The sequence below is a fragment of the Cibotium barometz genome, chromosome 12 (genome assembly GCF_041138505.1).
Source record: "Cibotium barometz isolate CiBa-2024 chromosome 12, ASM4113850v1, whole genome shotgun sequence".
NCBI lineage: Eukaryota > Viridiplantae > Streptophyta > Polypodiopsida > Cyatheales > Cibotiaceae > Cibotium > Cibotium barometz.
This window is the reverse complement of record NC_141057.1, coordinates 48,978,264-48,995,991: the sequence shown is the minus strand read 5'-3', so window position 1 is coordinate 48,995,991 and position 17,728 is coordinate 48,978,264. Positions and strand designations below refer to the sequence as shown.

The window sequence follows — 17,728 nt, the reverse complement described above, 5'->3', positions numbered from 1 at the left end:
GCTTTCCCAAGGTTCCCTTCATCCTCTTGAAGACTTTTGTCGCAAGTGAAGAAATGCGACAAATCGAAGATCTCAACACTCCAACGACTTCCATCGCGAAGACTTCTGTTGTCATCGACTCTACTTACTATTGGTAAGCTTTTATGCTTAAATATGGGAGCAAGTAGCAAGAGGGAGGAACCGGATTACAAGACCACATACCCTGTGTGGTGTTCTCTTGTCCTGCGTGCTCTCTTGCAGCTTGTTGCTACCATGTGTTGGTGGAACAATAGAGAGCAGATGGTAGGGAACATGGGCACTTGAGAGGGTAGTGTGGATTGCAAGTCTACATCGACAACCACTTGTTTGCAATACTGTATTCATATTTGCATTGGTATGGAAATCTGGTCAGAAAAGCCCATGACACTATGTACTTGATTCTCCCAAGATTAATATACTTTATTTGAGGGAGGGGTCGGCCGTTCCGGCTCATTGTGTGTCTCTTGTCAATTCAGCAATTTACTTCTTGTATTTGAGAAAGTGTCCATCAAATCTTAGTGTATTTAAGTGTATTGATTAGCATTGTGTTCAACCAAGTTACAATATTCTCATAGTCGATGCCAAGCCGCTGAGCATAGCCCTTAGCCACAAGTCTGGCCTTGTGCTTGTCCACCGACCCATCAGACGTATACTTGGTCTTATAGACCCACTTGACACCAATGACTGACCGTTTTGATGGCCTCAGAACCAACTCCCAAGTATTATTCTTCTCAATGGCTTCAAGTTCCCCTTGCATGGCTTTCCTTTAAGTCTCCTGGGAAAGAGCTTCCTTAACAGAAGTGGGCTCTTTGTCCCGAATGATAAGAGACATCAAAGCATAATTTACCTGTAAAGGCTCCTTTGACTAACGAACACAAGAACAAGAATGTCTCTGCCTGCTACCAACATCTGGCAAGCCATCCACCATCTGGTCCCAGAAAGCTTGCCGCAACGTATCCACATTCAAGTGGTCATGACGAAACTAAAACAAATCACCTAACTCAGAACTTGTAAGAGAGAGTGCTAAGAGTCTATAAATCCCATTCTCCACTCCTCCTTCCCATACAACTTGGCATGTTGCTTTGTCCCGGAGAGCAACAAAATGCTCATCAAACTCCACCCATATGCTAGTCTTGCAAACCTCATGCACTGACAAAAGATGAAAACCAAGGGATGGGACAAAAAGTACATGGGAGGAATGCTTCTCCCCTCTGCCATCGGAAACGATCTCCAACCTACCCTCACTATGAATAGGGATAGTGAACTTGTCACCAATAAGAATGTGACATGTATGCCATTGAAGATCCTATAATGACTCTCGGGAAGGAGTCATGTGCCTGAAAGCACCACTACCTAGAATCCACTCCCGAGTATCCCTAGCGGTGAGTCCAACCGCCTCCCTACTCGAACAAGATGAAACTCCAGGGTCCATAAATCTCCAAGTGCACAAAAGCTGGAGTCTTCACAGTTACAGCTGAGGAATTTGCACCTTTCTCGGTGCTCCGCTGAGGACATTTTCTCCAATAGTGACCTTTCTCGCAACAATCGTTACAGGTCCACTCTGCCTTCAAGGCATCACGATCGGAGACGGGCTCCTACTCGGAAGACTTCGCCTGTGAAGACTTCCCTTTGCCCTTGTTGTGGCCTTTGGACCGCTGGCCAGTCAAGGCCTCAGAACCTCCACCCTGTGCAGGGTTCGTAAAACGCTCTTCCTGGTCCAAGACCGTAGACACAAGCTCCTCCCATGTGATGGTGTTGAGCCTCCCACTAGTGATCAAAGAGGAATAGAAAGCTGAGTACTGAGAAGTCAGATGAGACAGCAAAGTGATGGCCATGTCCTCTGAAGATATCTCCTTCCTAGCCTGAAGAACCTCCTACTGAAGAGCCTGGAGTTTGTTGATGTGCTCTGGCATCGTCGAAGACTTTGCAAGATTCATCACTCGCATCTGCACTTCCAAGGAAATCCGGTTCATGGGTGATACCGTGGTATACAGAGAAGCCAAGTGCTGCCAAATCCCTCTCGCCAACGTCATGTGTTTGATATAATTAATCACCTGGGATGTGCAATTAAGGAAGATGAAAGAACGCACGCAGGCATTGACACGATCCCATAACTGTGCCTAAGCGTCCCATTCTTTCCTAGTAGAGGGTAAAAGCTCCCCATCCTCCAACTCTGGCCGCGGAACACCAACCACAATGAGTGTGGAGCAAGCTAGAGTGGACACATGGCTGGTTACTCCCTTTGTACAAAGGGGATAAGGTTTGGGCGGTGGACATTGGGTATGTCGCCCAAAACTTAATGAAGTGTGTACAAACTCACTTATAAATTAGTGCTAACCCCTAAGGCTAGGTTTATGACCAATACTTACCACGTGTCACATGCCACATAACCATGTCAGCAGACAGTTTCACATGCACGGTTCGCGGGCGGGCGTCCCCTTACCCGGAACTACACATTGGTCAAGCAAGCATGAAAACAGCATGCAATTTCAATTGCAAGCAAGCACATAAAGATGCTATGCAATGCAGCATTGGTATGGACAATCTCCGTTCATGAGACTATACCAAAATAGACGTGCTCCAGGCAAGTACATGTAAGTACCAGACCCATTGGAACACCAATCCACCAAGCATTTCTGGGCATGTATACGGAGGCACAAGTTCCAACGAAAAGCCAAGTCCACAGTATCACATGAGTGGCATCAATCCCCGGCATATACAACTGCCATGGACACCAGCCCAATGTACATACATGATGAGAAAGCACGGGTAGACCAATTGGGTGGCCAAATGGTGACAGATACCTTTGCACCGATAGCGAGGATGACCACGATTTAGACAGTTCTTGCCCTTGCCTCTTCTTAGCGGTGGTCGGTGTATCAGATGAATGTAAAATCTGCGTTCCTTAATGGTGACTTACAGGAGGGGGTGTATGTTAAGCAACCTCCAGGCTTTGAGGTTCCGGGATCAAAGGGGATGGTTTACAGGTACAGAAGGCCTTGTATGGCCTTCAACAAGCTCCCAGGGCTTGGAATCAGAAGATTGATTCCTTGTTTCTACGGACAGGTTTTCAGATATCAGTTGCAGATCCTAACTTGTATCTCTTTCGGGAACGCGGTTTGGTCACGTTGCTTATCCTTTATGTGGATGATCTCATTCTCATTGGCGGTCATGTGGAGTACATAGCTGGGATGAAGATGCCTTGTCAAAGGAGTTTGAGATGACTGACTTGGGCTTACTCTATTTCTTTTTGGGATTGGAGATTTGGCAGACCCAGAGGGGGTTCTTTGTTTCTCAGCACTTGTATGTTCATGAGTTGCTGGAGACCTTTGGGATGGAGAACTGCAAGCCTATTTCTTCACCAATGGACCCAAACACCAAACTTACAGTTAATGATCTTGTGAGCAAGTTGATGCCTCCTTGTATCGGAAGGTTGTTGGTTCATTGATTTGGTTGCTGAACACCAGATTGGACTTGAGCTTTCTAGTGGGGCTGTTGAGCTCATTTATGCAGACACCTTTGAAGACTCATTGGGACGCAGCGAAGGATCTTAGACTCTTCTATGACACTAGAGAGAGAATGAAGGGACGAGTCAGACTTCAAGGTTGGAGTGAGTCGGATTGGGGAGAAGATCCAGACACGAGGAGATCTACATCAGGCTACAGATTTACCCTTGGCTCAAGAGCTATTTCATGGAGCAGCAAGAGGCAGTCAACTATTGCCTTGTCTTCTACAGAGACAGAGTATCGGGCTGCTTATGGTGCTGCTTACGAGGTTGTGTGGTTAAGGAAGTTACTTGGCGAGATTGGGTTTCCACAGAAGGAACCCACGATCATCCAGTGCGATAACCAAAGCTGTATAGCTATTGCTCGGAACCCGGTCTTCCATGCCTAGACCAAGCACATAGAGATACAATATCACTTTGTTCGTGAGAAGATTTTGGTTGGTGACATCTTGCTTGTTTATTGTTCAATGGAGGACAATGCGACAGACCTTTTCACGAAAAGTCTACCTCAGCACTCCAGCTCACTGGGGTTGGTTCCACATCCAAGAGTTGAGAGGGGGTGTTAGCAATCATCTCCTGTCTGTACCATATTGCTTAGTGAGGGCCTCTGTTGTGGTGTGCTTGCCTTGGAGTTCTCTCCATTTTTCCCCTTTTTTCTATGTTTTTCCCTATTTTTTGGTCGTGGGGGCTGTCTGGTTCTGGCTTACTGTCTCTGTGCTGGCCAACTGTGTTTTTTGTCCTGGTCGACTGTATATGTGCTGGCTGACTAGCTTTATCCTAGTCGTGGACATTTATGCTGTTGTCGGCTGTTTTTGGGCTGGCCGACCAGCAGCATAGGGTGGTATAAATGCCACCCTTGCCTTCCACTTCCAGTTTGTACCAGATCTGTGTTTATGGCAGAGTTTATACAACTTCTCTCTCTCTCTCTACACTTCTGCGTTTTCTTTCTCACAGCAGTAGTCTCATTTTCTGTTGTGCATTCTGACAAAGAGTCCTTGCCCTCAATTACAAGTTGGTCGAGCATATCCAAGAGCTCGAAGATGGGAATCAAAGGGAAGAGAATCCCCAAGAGGAAGCCCGCATGATACGTATTCCGTGTGTATTGGCGCCAAGTTTTGTTGCATGCGCGGAAGCCTTGCTGTAGTGATTCACAACCCTAAGCCTTTTTAATTAGAACATGCTAATTAAACATGATTAAGAGAGAGAGAGAGAGAGAGAGAGAGAGAGAGAGAGAGAGAGAGATTTTATTAACGTCTTCCAAAAGACCGAACTCGGCCTATGAGACAAATCGGTGTACTTGTATGGGGTATTCTTTGTCATCAAAACAAAATAAAAAAGTAATGAACTAAGAAGCTGAATCTGGGTGTGCAATAAGTACAATGAGTGGGGGAGGGGATGGAGCTCTACTACTAGGAGAATGCAAAGCTATATGCATGGAGTATACAATCATGATATGCAACCTAGCTAGCTCCATCCTGTACCATACTGGGGGTATAAAATGGTATACATCAATGAAGGGGGTGTCCACAGCTCCCTGAAGAACATGCCTGGGTCTGCTCTGAAGCGAGCCAGTCGCTCCGCACCCTCTCTGTGAAACTGAGCTTTGATCTTTGTCATCTCTCTGGTATAGGCGTGGTGTCCGAAAGCCAGGTGTCCTCTGTCTCCTGCGGGCTCTGAGTGTCTCTACTCTTTGGAGAGTAATTCCCTGCCGTGTAGGGGCTGGGAGTGGGATGGATCTCTGAAAAAATGTAGTAATCTGTGTCTGTTGTCCCCCCTCTGGAGTTGTCTGAGCTTGTAATGATGTCTCTCTGTGACGCTGTATGTCTAGAATGAATCTCCTCAGTATGCGCTGGTCTGCTGCCTCAAAGATCTAGCGTAGGGAATGTGGCTCTCTGAATAAAATGGGATCTCTCTCTCTGATGGCCGTATATGCTCTACATCTGCATACATAATGCTCTGCATACATAATGCTCCTCACTCTCCACCTCCTCTCTGCACAATTTGCATACCCTCTCCTCTCGGGGGAGAGTTGGTGCCAGGGTTCTCTAGTATTATAGTACAAAAAGGTGACAAGAATGTCTTTACCTCTTCAAGGCTGTTGGTCTACCCCAAAGGAGCAACCTCTGGCCTTCTACATGCTAATGCTGACTTCTAACTTCTTCAAAAGGTTATATGATATGAATGCAAATGATGACTTTTGCTTATATACATGCTAGAGGTGCTGGTCGGCCTACTGGATTGGGCATGTTCTTGGATTTATCTAGATATATGCTAGAGGTGCTGAACGGCCTACTAGATTGCGGTCGGCCTATTGCTGGACAAGATATTCATAAAATATCGCTTTAAATGCTGAGCTTACTTCCTTGCTAGATGCGAGTTGATGAGATCTGATGCGGATAAATGAGAAAAGATGTGATGAGATGGAAAATGATGTGATGAGAATGGGAATACATATGAAATAAATGAGAATTGAAGTGGAACAATATGGAAAGACGATTGTTCGTCATAGAAACTGTATTTATGACATGTTTCTAAATGATTTTCTTATGTCAAGAATGCTGGGGAAGCATTTTGACCGTCTTGTGAATGAGGTCGTGGAGACCTAATCAGATAAAGTTGCAACAGCTAATGGAGAGTCAATGGAGGACGTCTCGCGTAGCAAGGTCGGCCGAGGTCTTGACCACCCTCGGTCCGATTTAAATGGTGAGCTTCCGGTAGGGTCCAACTGTTGGCTGACTAGATGATGCTGGCTTGGGTCCCCCTGATGGCTGTCGTGACTGCTGTATGATAGCCTTCTTATGGGTGCCGATTGGGTTCCCATGCCCTCCATGATGTCAATGCTGATGTTGTCCTAAACACGGATTATGTTGTTCATGCTGAGGATTAAGCCATGGCATGGGTGTGCACGTGACATCTCCTCTTGTTAAACTCGATGCAGGGTGGACATTGTCATCCTTCCTCTTTGGACTACTAACTTTGACTTAATGCTTTGACTTTGACCTTTTGCTTTGACACTTTGTCTGAATACCTTCCACTTGTGGTCTCCACTTCCAAGTCTTGTTGAAGAATCGAGCATGTGTTCCACTAGTGTCCCCATGCTTGCTATCCCTTTCCCTTAACACTATGGCGGGTCACTTGTTGGAACTGATCATGCTTGTCGCTAGGCCTTCGGAACTGATCTGAGAGCTTAATGATGTACTGGTTATGAGTACATATCCCCAAAGAATGCTTTCCTCTAGCTTCACCTGTTGTGGACCACTCCATATGCTACCCTATCTGCATTCTTCTGTTGGATCTGTGCACCTCCTTGGGACTATGCTTAGTGGCTAAGTGTGAATGCTCTGATACCAACGTTACATGTGCGGAATCCTTGTTGTACTAATCCATAGTCCTAAGCTTGATTAAGAACAAGATGCTAATTAAACATGATTGAGATAGAGGTGAGAAGAGAGAGAGAGAGAGAGTTGGTGTTAGGTTTTCTAGTATTATATTACAAAAAGGTGACAAAAACATCTGGACATCTTCAAGGCTGTTGGTCTATCCCAAAGGGGTGACCTCTGGCCTTCTACATGCTAATGTTGACTTCTAACTTCTTCAAAAGGTGATATGTAATGAATGCAAATGATGACTTTTTCTTATATACATGCTAGAGGTGCTGGTCGGCCTGTTACTGGACAAGATATTCAAGATGTTCATAAAATATTGTTGGGAAGATGAATTCGTTTGCACCTTCGCTCTAGTGAAGAGAGTCAAAAAGATGGATGAAAGCATCAATGTTGCCTAATAATAGTAAATTGAATGGTAAGAATTATCAAGTATGGAAGTTCAGAATAAAAAACTTGTTGGTTTTGAGGGATCTTTGGAGATCACCACAGGTCTAGAGAGAAGACCTTTGATGCCCGTTTGGAAGACACCTAAGTAGGGGGTGATTGAAATCAAAGAAGGGATCTCAGTAGAAGGGGATGAGCCTACATCCGAAGAGAGCAAATTTTAGGGCCGAGCTTCAACAAAAGTTTGATTGAAGAGCCTGAAGAGCATCATGTTAGATTAGTATGTTTGTGCAGGACCATATCATTTCACAAATAGATTTAGCCAATTCCTGAATGGAGGCTTGGAATACCCCTCACAACATTCATGAAGCAATGAATACAACCCAGTTGCTTTACTTGAAGCAACATCTTCATAATGATGATGAAACAGGACGAGACAGCGGTGTCTTTCTTGACAAACCTTAAAGATGTATGTGATGACTTGCTTGGAATTTGAGATGGAGTTTCTGATGTGAACATGTAACATGTACACTTAATGCTCTACCTCCCAGTTATAAAAGTTTGTGTAGGGCTCTAATGTTATCAGCACACTCCATCCTTTGAAGAAGTTTCAGGCATTGTACTCCAAGAAGAGTGAGCTCTATGTAGATGAACCCCAAGAGTTTAAGAGGGAGTGAAAAAGCATGCAATGTGGGATCAAACTTTCAAAGAGGAAGAGGAGGTCGAGGCCGTGGAAAAGGTAATTTCAAAAATCCTTCCAATTGATCCAACACTCTTTTGGTTATCAAGGTCAACGACAAAGATACAGTTTATCTTACGCCTCTAGAGAAAGAGGAAGTTTTGACCATGCATTTTAAAGCAAAGATCCTTCTTTTTATTGCGGAAAATAAGCACACGTTAAAAGTGATTGCCATATCAAGCAACAAGCAAGGGAAAGAGGAAGAAACTTTCCCAATCAAGGAAAGCAATCTTCAAACTTTGTTGATCAAAGAGAGTACAAAGACGAAATGTTACTAATGGGGCTTAATGTATTGCTGCCAAGAAGGGCCATGTGGTGCATAATTAGAAGAGGTACTCAATGATGAGGCCAATTTAAGTAGCTAAGAAGCTACTTTGTCAAGTATTAGGGTTCTTCATGCTCCCTGCCAGCCATTTTTGTCCTCCAAGAGGGTTTAAACCCAGAATCTCCGTACTGGAAGATGTGAGCCTTAAGCATGCAATTAATTCCTCGAGGACATGTAGGAATATCAATCAATTATGAGAAATTCTAACAAGCCAAAAGCAACACACTTCGTGATGCTGCTTCCATTTCAGAAACGAGAATTAGAATCAGGAGGGAAATGTCATCCAATAGGATTTGAACCCACAATCTCTTGATTGGGACTACTAGGAACATAGCTTGTGGGCATGTACATAAGCTTGAACCCACAATCTCTTGATTGGGCAACTAGGATAATACCTTGTGGGCATGTACATAAGGTTAACACTGACAATCAATTGAAAGATGTTGATTCAAAAGCAAGGCTCACCTAGTAGTACTGCTCCCATTTAATAGCAAGGATCCCAAATAAAGCATTGCAAGGCAGCAAACAAGCCAAAAAGCTAGCACCAAAATCCACAAAGCAACTAAATAATATCTAACCTTCCTGAAAATATAATTACACGAAGTTAGATAGTCAAAGTTAGACAGATTCATGTTTGATCCATCAGTAGACTGAGGGAGCTAGAGGCAGAGGAGCTATTGTTATGGGCCAATATGACACTATATGAGTAGGTCAATTGAAGAATGCACAATTTAGGAATTCATTGTACAACAGGGTGGCTGACTCTCCAGTGTACTTTTTGCAATTGACTGATATTATTACCTCTTTTGGAGGGGCTACCTCTATACTAGTAGAAAGAAAGAAAAATCGTCTTATAAAAGACCACAAGGGTCTATGAGACCATGGCAATTATGCAGATGATGTAGTGCTTCAATTACACTTTCAACAGGAACTGCAACAACGTTTAGATGCCTTATAACAGTTTTGATAGGATAGGGACCTCATAGTTAATGTTGCTAAGAAAAAAGGGTATAACCTTCCACACTAACCTTGAGGCGCTGCCAGGGGCGGGGGGGGGGGGGGTCGTAAGCCCATCTTTGGTCCTTAGGTCAGTAAAAGAGCACACACTAATCACAGATGCAAATTGGGCTTGCATTCCATCTACATCATTGTTTTTTTAATTTAGTCAATTATCAAGATCTATGGGAAAAGCCTGTTACAGTGGTATCAGAGCCTGTTACAGTGGTATCAGAGCCGAGCTTTAAAAATTTTTTTTTCCTAGGAAAAAGATCCTTCTATTATTTAATAAAAACAGCCACAAAGGGCTAGATACAAACTTGCCTCCATGTCCGGGGCGGGAACAAATAGTCAAGAGGTGTAGAAAGATGCACTTCTCCTCCGGTTGGCCGCTCTATGAGGAGAAGGCTTTTTCATATAGGGGGAGAGAGGCCCATAGTCACATGGAATGTGCAACGGGAACGGGAACAGGAACGAGGCCCAGACTTTTGAACGGGGAACGGGGACGTTTGGACTCGAAATGGGAACGTGAACGACACGCCATCATGAGATAGAGTTTAGATAGGAATGAGACATTAATTATGTTGCAAACAAGTTACAAGATAGACAAATAGAGTAAAGAATGCAATAAATTCACAGCGCACAAACAGGGAAAAACTTCAAAGAGAACAATTTTCAAAAGTAGCAGCAGCTAGCCATGTTCATAGATTTCTCATGAAGAAAACAAGGGTACAACAGAGGGCTTGGATAACTAAGGAAATGAACAAAGAGCTATTAAGGCACTCTAAAAAGGAGAATGTCAAATAGAGCTTAGAATATCATCCAAACTCTCATTCGTACTGCATCATGAGATGGTGAAGTTGGAAGCTTATCAAAATCTGAATCCGAATCTCCCTTCATGATATGCTTCTCTCATTGTCAAGATTACCACTTGCAACTTGAGCCAAAAGGCGCAAGTTGGTTTCCACATACACCAAATCATTTGTTCTAGTTGTTAATAGGCGGTTCCTCTTCTTCGAGGCAACATGGCTAAAGACACTCCAATTGCTCAATAGGAGAGGAATTTGCATTCTGACTAAGAATGCGGATGGCAAGACGTTGAAGATCTAGAGTTGCTGCTCCATAATCCTCCCACCAAAGAGGCTCTCCCACGTGTCATGTCCGCTTGTGCATCTGCAGAACCGAACTTTCTAGCTTTGCTCGTATACAAGGAGAGCCGGCTTCTAATTGCTCTTTGTACCACAGCATCTGGAACCAGTCTCGCAAGAATAAGATCCCAACCTTCAGAGACTTCATTATCCCTCTCTTGCCCATTGCCCTAGAACTCTAGATCTAAATCCATCCATCACTAATGACAGAGACACCATTCTTTTGCCAACCTTCTTTGACATTTTGCATGGCAAGATCAATGGCTTCTTTCTCCTTTAGCAACCTGAGCTGCTCCGAGGAGAGGAGAGTATAGATAGGTCCAACCTCAGCAATGAGGCAAACCATTTCCTGGAAGTAGGGAGACCTTGCTACATTGAATGCAATATGGTCATGGTAAAAAAGCCCTTGCAATAGGTGCATCCACTGCTTCTCTTTTGCATGGATTCCAAGAGGTAGCAAGAAAGAAAGAAAGAAAGATTTTATTAACGTCTTCCAAAAGACCGAACTCGGCCTATGAGACAAATCGGAGTACCTGTATGGGGTATCCTCTGTCATCCCAACAAAATGAAAAATTACTGAATAAAAAAGCTGACTCTGGGTGTGCAGGGGATGGAGCTCTACTACTAGGAGAATGCAAAGCTATATGCATGGAGTATACAATCATGATATGCAACCTAGCTAGCTCCATCCTGTACCATACTGGGGGTATAAAATGGTATACATCAGTGAAGGGGGTGTCCCACAGCTCCTTGAAGAACATGCCTAGGTGTGCTCTGAAGCGAGCCAGTCGCTCCGCACCCTCTCTGTGAAACTGAGCTCTGATCTCTGTCATCTCTCTCTGGTATAGGCGTGGTGTCCGAAAGCCAGGTGTCCTCTGTCTCCTGCGGGCTCTAAGTGTCTTTGCTCTCTGGAGAGTAATTCCCTGCCGTGTAGGGGCTGGGAGGGGGATGGATCTCTGAAAAAATGTAGTAATCTGTGTCTGTCACCCCCCCTCTGGAGCTGTCTGAGCTTGTAATAATGTCTCTCTGTGGCGGTGTATGTCTAGAATGTATCTCCCCAGTGGTCTGCTGCCTCAAAGATCTGGCGTAGGGAATGTGGCTCTCTGAATAAAATGGGATATCTCTCTCTGATGGCTGTATATGCTCTGCATCTGCATACATAATGCTTCTCACTCTCCACCTCCTCTCTGCACAATCTGCATACCCTCTCCTCTCGGGGGATCCGTGGTGCTCTGCCAGTCTCAATCTCCAATCGGTGTGATGAAACTCTGAGCTGACCAATAGCCACTCGGGAGCCGTGTGGTAAAAAGCCCTCCATGTATCTAGGCCTCTCTATAAATCCATCATCAGTGATACTCATCAAGTGATCTCTGTAGTATAGCATCTTCGGTGGAAGAGGCTGTGTAGGCGATATCCATGTCTCTCGTGTATAGAGCTGCCATAGATCCTGTCTCAATACTCTGTTCCTCTCACTATGAGAGAGACGGATATGTGGTGCATCCCTGTCATACTGGAATGGTGGTAGATGATCCATGTCTAGGCCATGCTGTGAGAACCAATGTGTGACCTGTGCATACCATGATCCTCTGTCTCCTGCCTCAGCCAACTGTCTAGATGCCTCAAAAGCTCTATATGATAATCTGTCCTGTGGCATCTCTCTGAATCTGTCTAGCAGGCATATAGTCTGAAATATGGCCTCTACCATCATAGGAGGCGCAACAAACTCTGCTCGGATAATGTCATGAGGTACTGACGGTTTGTTGCGTATCATGCGTGCCATCATGAGGGCCTGTGGTCTCTCTATCTGTGTCCACCAATGGGTAGCAAGGCCTGGCACCCATACTGCTGCTCCATACATCAATGCCCGTGTGACTAATGTGTCAAATAGCCACCCCTTCGTCCGGGGCTCCTGAAAATGCGCCTGGTGGCACTGTCTCTCTAGCATAGCCAATGCTGCATATCCCCGTGTCAATCTAGCTCTGGCTGTTGAACCCATGGTGAAGCGTGTGGCTGCTGCAGAGAAGGTAACCCCTAGGTACACGTATGATGTCACCACCTCCACTTGGCATCCTGCGAGAGTGAATGTCAGCTGACTCCTGCCCTGTCTCGATGTATGAAAGACCATAACCTTGGTTTTCCCAAGGTTCACAGTAAGACCCCTCTGTGTGCAGAAATCATCGAGTGCATGTAGATGTTGCTGTAGACCACCTGGAGACTCAGACACTAATACAATATCATCAGCATAGAGCATAATATGTACTGAGGTACCTGCTAAATCAACTCCATCTCCGCCTCCCCGTGTAATGAAGTCAGCCACCTCATCAATGTATAACCCAAATAGCGTGGGGGAAAGTGGGCATCCTTGCTTCACACCAATGGTACTAGCAATAGTCTCGGACATACCTCCTGGACATCTGACTCGCCCAAAAACCTGCTCATATAATGCATAGATGCCCCATGTCATATCTGCTGGTATGCCAAGAGACTGCAGGCGCTGAAAGAGCCTCTCTCGTGGTACTGTGTCAAATGCCTTGCGGATATCCACAAAGCAGCAATAGAGCTTTCTCTTCCTCACTCTGGCCTGATCAATCATACATCTCAAAGTGAATACATGGTCAGTGGTAGAGAAAGCTCTCCTGAAGCTTGCCTGCCCCAAGAGTGCGTTGGGTGCCTCTTGGGGGTGGTTGATGCATGGAAGAGGAGGCAATTGATGCAGAGAAGTTCATGGGTTGAGAGGGATTGGAAGGAGCTGTACAGAGTGAAGGGTCCTTGTAGGGGGAGCATGAAAAAGGACAGCATTATGCTTGGCTTCAAGCTCCCTTTTTTTCTCGGTAGGGATGGCTCCACAAGGCTGTATTTCTTGACCAACTTCATGAAGAAGATGTCCTCGTACCCGGTTGGCTCATGTGAATTTGGTAATGTTGCAATAGCAACATTTCCATCTCCTAGCTCCCCCTCCAACACCCTGTTCAAGGACATCCACTTCATCCCACCATGACCAAGAGTTCACCTTCTTAGCTCTTTTGGTACCCCTTGGGAGACATTATGAGAGAGAGAGAGAGAGAGAGAGAGAGAGAGAGAGAGAGAGAGAGAGGTGGAGTGTGGGTACCCTCAATGGCTTCACTGCATCTAGTTCTCCATATGTGCCAGGTTGCAATGCTATTGGAAATCTCCCATCTTTGACATGAGCCCGGTCTCTAGTGGTCAGTAGATGGGGCTATGACTGGTACTGTAGAAATGCGGAGGTGAGAGACCTCAAAGGCAAGCCTTCCACCATCCTCCTCATAAGCCTTGACAACCATAGTCTCTGTTGCCCAAGCGACAATGCCCCATGTAATGATACGGGGGCCGAAGTCCCGTCCATCGTGAAGATAAGGAGAATCTATTGCCAAACCTGTTGAGCCTTTGGGCAATCCCAAAGGCCGTGTCGCTGAGACTCCTGCGGGTGGCTGCACCTCGGCAAGCTATTGGTTGACCACCAATGGCCAGCCACGTGCCAACTGCCAAGCTCATGTGTATCATCAGCCAACGAAAGAGGGTGATCTTTCGTGGCCGAAAACTGTCCCAGAGCCTCTTCCAAAAATCCGTGAGAAAATGTTGGGAGAGGCCCTGTGACTGCTAATGTATTGCTGCTACCGGGGTGCCATTAATCTCTGGCATCTGAATCCTGCGGCCTAGCCACGCTCCGTATGTGAAAAAGGGGGCATCCAGAGTCTCCTCCCGATCAGTAGGATCACGCCACGTCCACTCTCCCGGGTCCCACTGGAGGCGTGTGAGCTTGGCTCTCCCAATGCCATAGTCGCCAGAGTCTCTCTCTGGCCACCTTTGCCGGCGGGGGGTCTATGTGCCACTCGAGCCTACCCTCACCCTCACCCTCTGTAAGGTACAACCACTGAAATCCTCCAAGGGAGGCTCTGATGTCTCTAATCTGCCATTGGGACCAATAGAAAAAGTGAGCAAACCACAACCCTCATCCGCCCCATGGACTTTCAATAGAATATCATGCCTAGTAAACCCTCCTAGCCAGCGTGGGGGGGTTGGGTCTGGGATGTCAGCCACTCTTGAGGAATAAAAGAGTCGATGCCGAGGTCGAGTCTGTCTCTACCCCAGATCCCTGCCAGGCCTCTCTCTTGAACGTGTGGGGGAAGCTGCCTGTGTGCTAGCCAATCTCCGAGGGACCTGGGAGGTCTTGTACTCAATGCACCCCATGATACATGAGGTTGGGCCCCCAACATATAGCCACTGGGTAAACGGACCAGGGGTTCCAAATCAGTGGCTGCCGAAGAAGCTCCTCTGAGGCTACTGGAGCTAGCTGCCTAAGGGCCGGCCTGAGGTGCTCCCAAGCTCGGAGTAAGCTGGCTGCAAATCTACCCTCAAAAGCTGGGCTAAATCCGTGGGCCATGCCACCTTGGCCTGGGCAGGCCTCCCATCACTGCCGGCCCATAAGAAGTTCCGGATCAACTTCTGCATGTGGAAATGGTTTGCTTCATGTGTGGCCAGAGAATCTGGATTAGTAGAGCCCATGGATGTCTCAATTCAACTGCTCATTCACATACCTTTTAAATCAAAATGATAGTTTTTCAAACCTCAGATGAAGACATTGTATCAGATTGAGCCTTTGATGTGTTTTGCTTTTCCAATGTGAATTACAACAAACAAGTTTGAAGAAATTTTGAATAAATATTTGAGTTCATTGTGTTTTCATAAGATTACATGTGGTTTTGTGCAAGAGAATTTGGTTGGTGGACTTAAGAGTTGCAAAAATCTGGAACTTAGTGCGGTGGTCTCGTTTCTTTTTATATAAAGTCAGAAATTTTTTTGTCTCAAGAGTTGGGACTTGTGATAGTAGTAGTGATATTGTGGGATGTTCTCTGTTTTAGGGAGAGGTCCCCAGGTGCTTTTTGGAAGATGGAAACTCAGTTAAAGGAGGTTAGGGAAGAAGTGCAACAGTATCAAGATAAAATCAAGCATATGCAAGATGAGGTGGAAGCACTACAATTGGATTATGGCGCATTGCAGAAAAAGAACTCTATACTTGTAATACACTCAGGAAGCACCCATTCTTTTTTTGGTTAAAAAATAAATAAATATGAAACTGAGTTTAGATGCCTTGGGTAGATCCAAAAGTAGCATCGCATGCACGCACACTTTCACTCTCATACACACTTGTGCACATGTGCACAAGTAGCATCACATGCGCGCACACTTTCACTCTCATACACGCTTGTGCACATGTGCATGTGCGCGCGCACACATGCATGCACACTCACCTGCAAGGTACATGTGCACATCCCTACAGGCTCATTACAACACCTAAACACATGCATCCATATGTACATGCATGCGGACACAAACATGCACACCTGCATGCATGGCACATGGAGGCACACGTGCACAGTACCCATGGACATGTGCATGCACAATTTCTGGCATTCAGTCTGATTTCTCTTAAAAGCTTTCATCAGATCTGGCCTTTTGAATGCATTCATCATATCTGGCTAGTTAAGAGGCAAAGAAACAACTTTTGACCAAGTCCTATGGCTAATGCATATGGATTAGAAATCAGTTACAAAGTGGACGGGGTTGTGTTTTGCAGTTGTCTCCTACTGCAAGTCAAGATGTCCCTGCTGTTCTCAAGGATTCTTTCTAGTCAAGTGGAAAAGTTGTGCACTGGTCAGCAAGACCTTCAGTACTTCGTAATGTACTAACAGAAGCCGCCTAACAGTTATCAGTCTGACCTTCAGTACTTCGTAATGTACTAACAGAAGCTGCCTAACAGTTATCAGCCTGAAGGATACCATTCTCATCATATGCTTGGTACTCCTGGGATGCATGGATGCTTGGAAAAGATGCTACTCAGTCACAGTTTCTTGCTTGCGGCTTCTGCAAAAGTGCTGTTGGGCAACTGCGGATTATGATCTCAGTCATTCAATTATGGTCCACAGTACCGTGTGTGGTGCAGAGCATGCATTGAACGTTTGCCATTCTTGGAACCATTTCTGCAGTGGTAGCTGCTACAGTCTTTGCCTCCATATGGTTAGGTTGAAGGCGTTTGCATTTGATTTGTAGTAATGATGCTGCTTGAAAGGCATGTACTTGGAAGATGAATGCGCAATCTTGCAGGTTGCCAATGTCAAAATTTGTTGGTGTTCGGACGTGCACAGACAAAAACTTTGCAATCCATCAGAAAGGGTTTTTACATCATTGATGTAGACTCTGGTTATTCTTTCATTCTTAACATTCATGCTCGATTCTATCATGATCAATTCTTTTAGTCATCAAGTTGTTCAGCATGGTTTTTGTTGCTTATTGAGGTACCCACCCACCTTGCACGTGCGCGCACACGCACGTACTTTTTTTTTTGTTAAGCCACTATATATTAATGAAAACAGTGTGAAGCCACTGTACATTCATAGCCGCCCAATGTGGGTGGTGCTATGAATAAGGAGCTAAAAACAGTGTGAAAATACCTCAAACTGCTGAAGGGAGAGCTCTCCGAGATCGAAGCAATCACGGAGAGACCTGAAAAGAGCAGTATGGAAATGGGGAAAAGGTGGAACAGGGTCACCACAAAAGTGGAGCTGATTCTGGGTGAAGTAGATGGTCCCCCCACAACGCCCAGAATCGCGTCCAGTCAAAGAAAAGCATGAACTCTGAAAGGTCCGAAGTCAATCTACCAAAGATCCAAAAAGGCGCCCAAATTGATGGCGAGGGAAACGAAGCTGTAAGGAGCTGGAGAGGCGGTGAATAAAGTCGCGAGAATGCTGACATGTCCATATTATATGAGGTACACTCTCAGCAGTGTGGAAGCATCGACGACAAAGAGCTGGAGCAATATGCTGACGTGCAAGCAAGGCTCCTACGGGAAGCACGCCAGTAATGCATCTCTAGAGGAAAACCCGTTGTTTGAGTGGCATCTTGGATTTCCATATACCTTTTTTAATGTAAGTCGCCACCAAGACAACGGCTTGTCAATATGCCAAAGACTGGTCCCATGATCCACAATCCAAGGTGGAGGAATAATCAAGCGATATGCCTTTGAGACAGTGAGGAGATAAAATGGAACAATTGGATAACCCGGCTGCTGATGATCAAAAGACCAATCCTGCAATGCATCAACCGTCTCAAGAGGAGGCACTGGCTGAAAGGGCTCCAATAGCTGAATAATCTCATGCCAAATCAGACGGTGGTGCATTCCGAAATGACAAGTCTGGAGTGCTCTAGGAA

General features: G+C 45.5%; 1 protein-coding gene across 1 annotated transcript in view; it reads left to right on the top strand.

Moving 5' to 3' along the window:
- LOC147633532 (uncharacterized) overlaps positions 1-16,779 on the top strand; it is a 94,980-nt gene extending 78,201 nt beyond the window's left edge. The window contains exons 4-5 of the mRNA XM_086806632.1: positions 15,382-15,538; positions 16,098-16,779. Of these exons, the coding sequence (XP_086662758.1) occupies positions 15,382-15,538; positions 16,098-16,151 (211 nt within the window). The 3' untranslated portion in view covers positions 16,152-16,779. The remainder of the gene's footprint in view (positions 1-15,381; positions 15,539-16,097) is intronic.
- Positions 16,780-17,728: the final 949 nt, after the last annotated feature.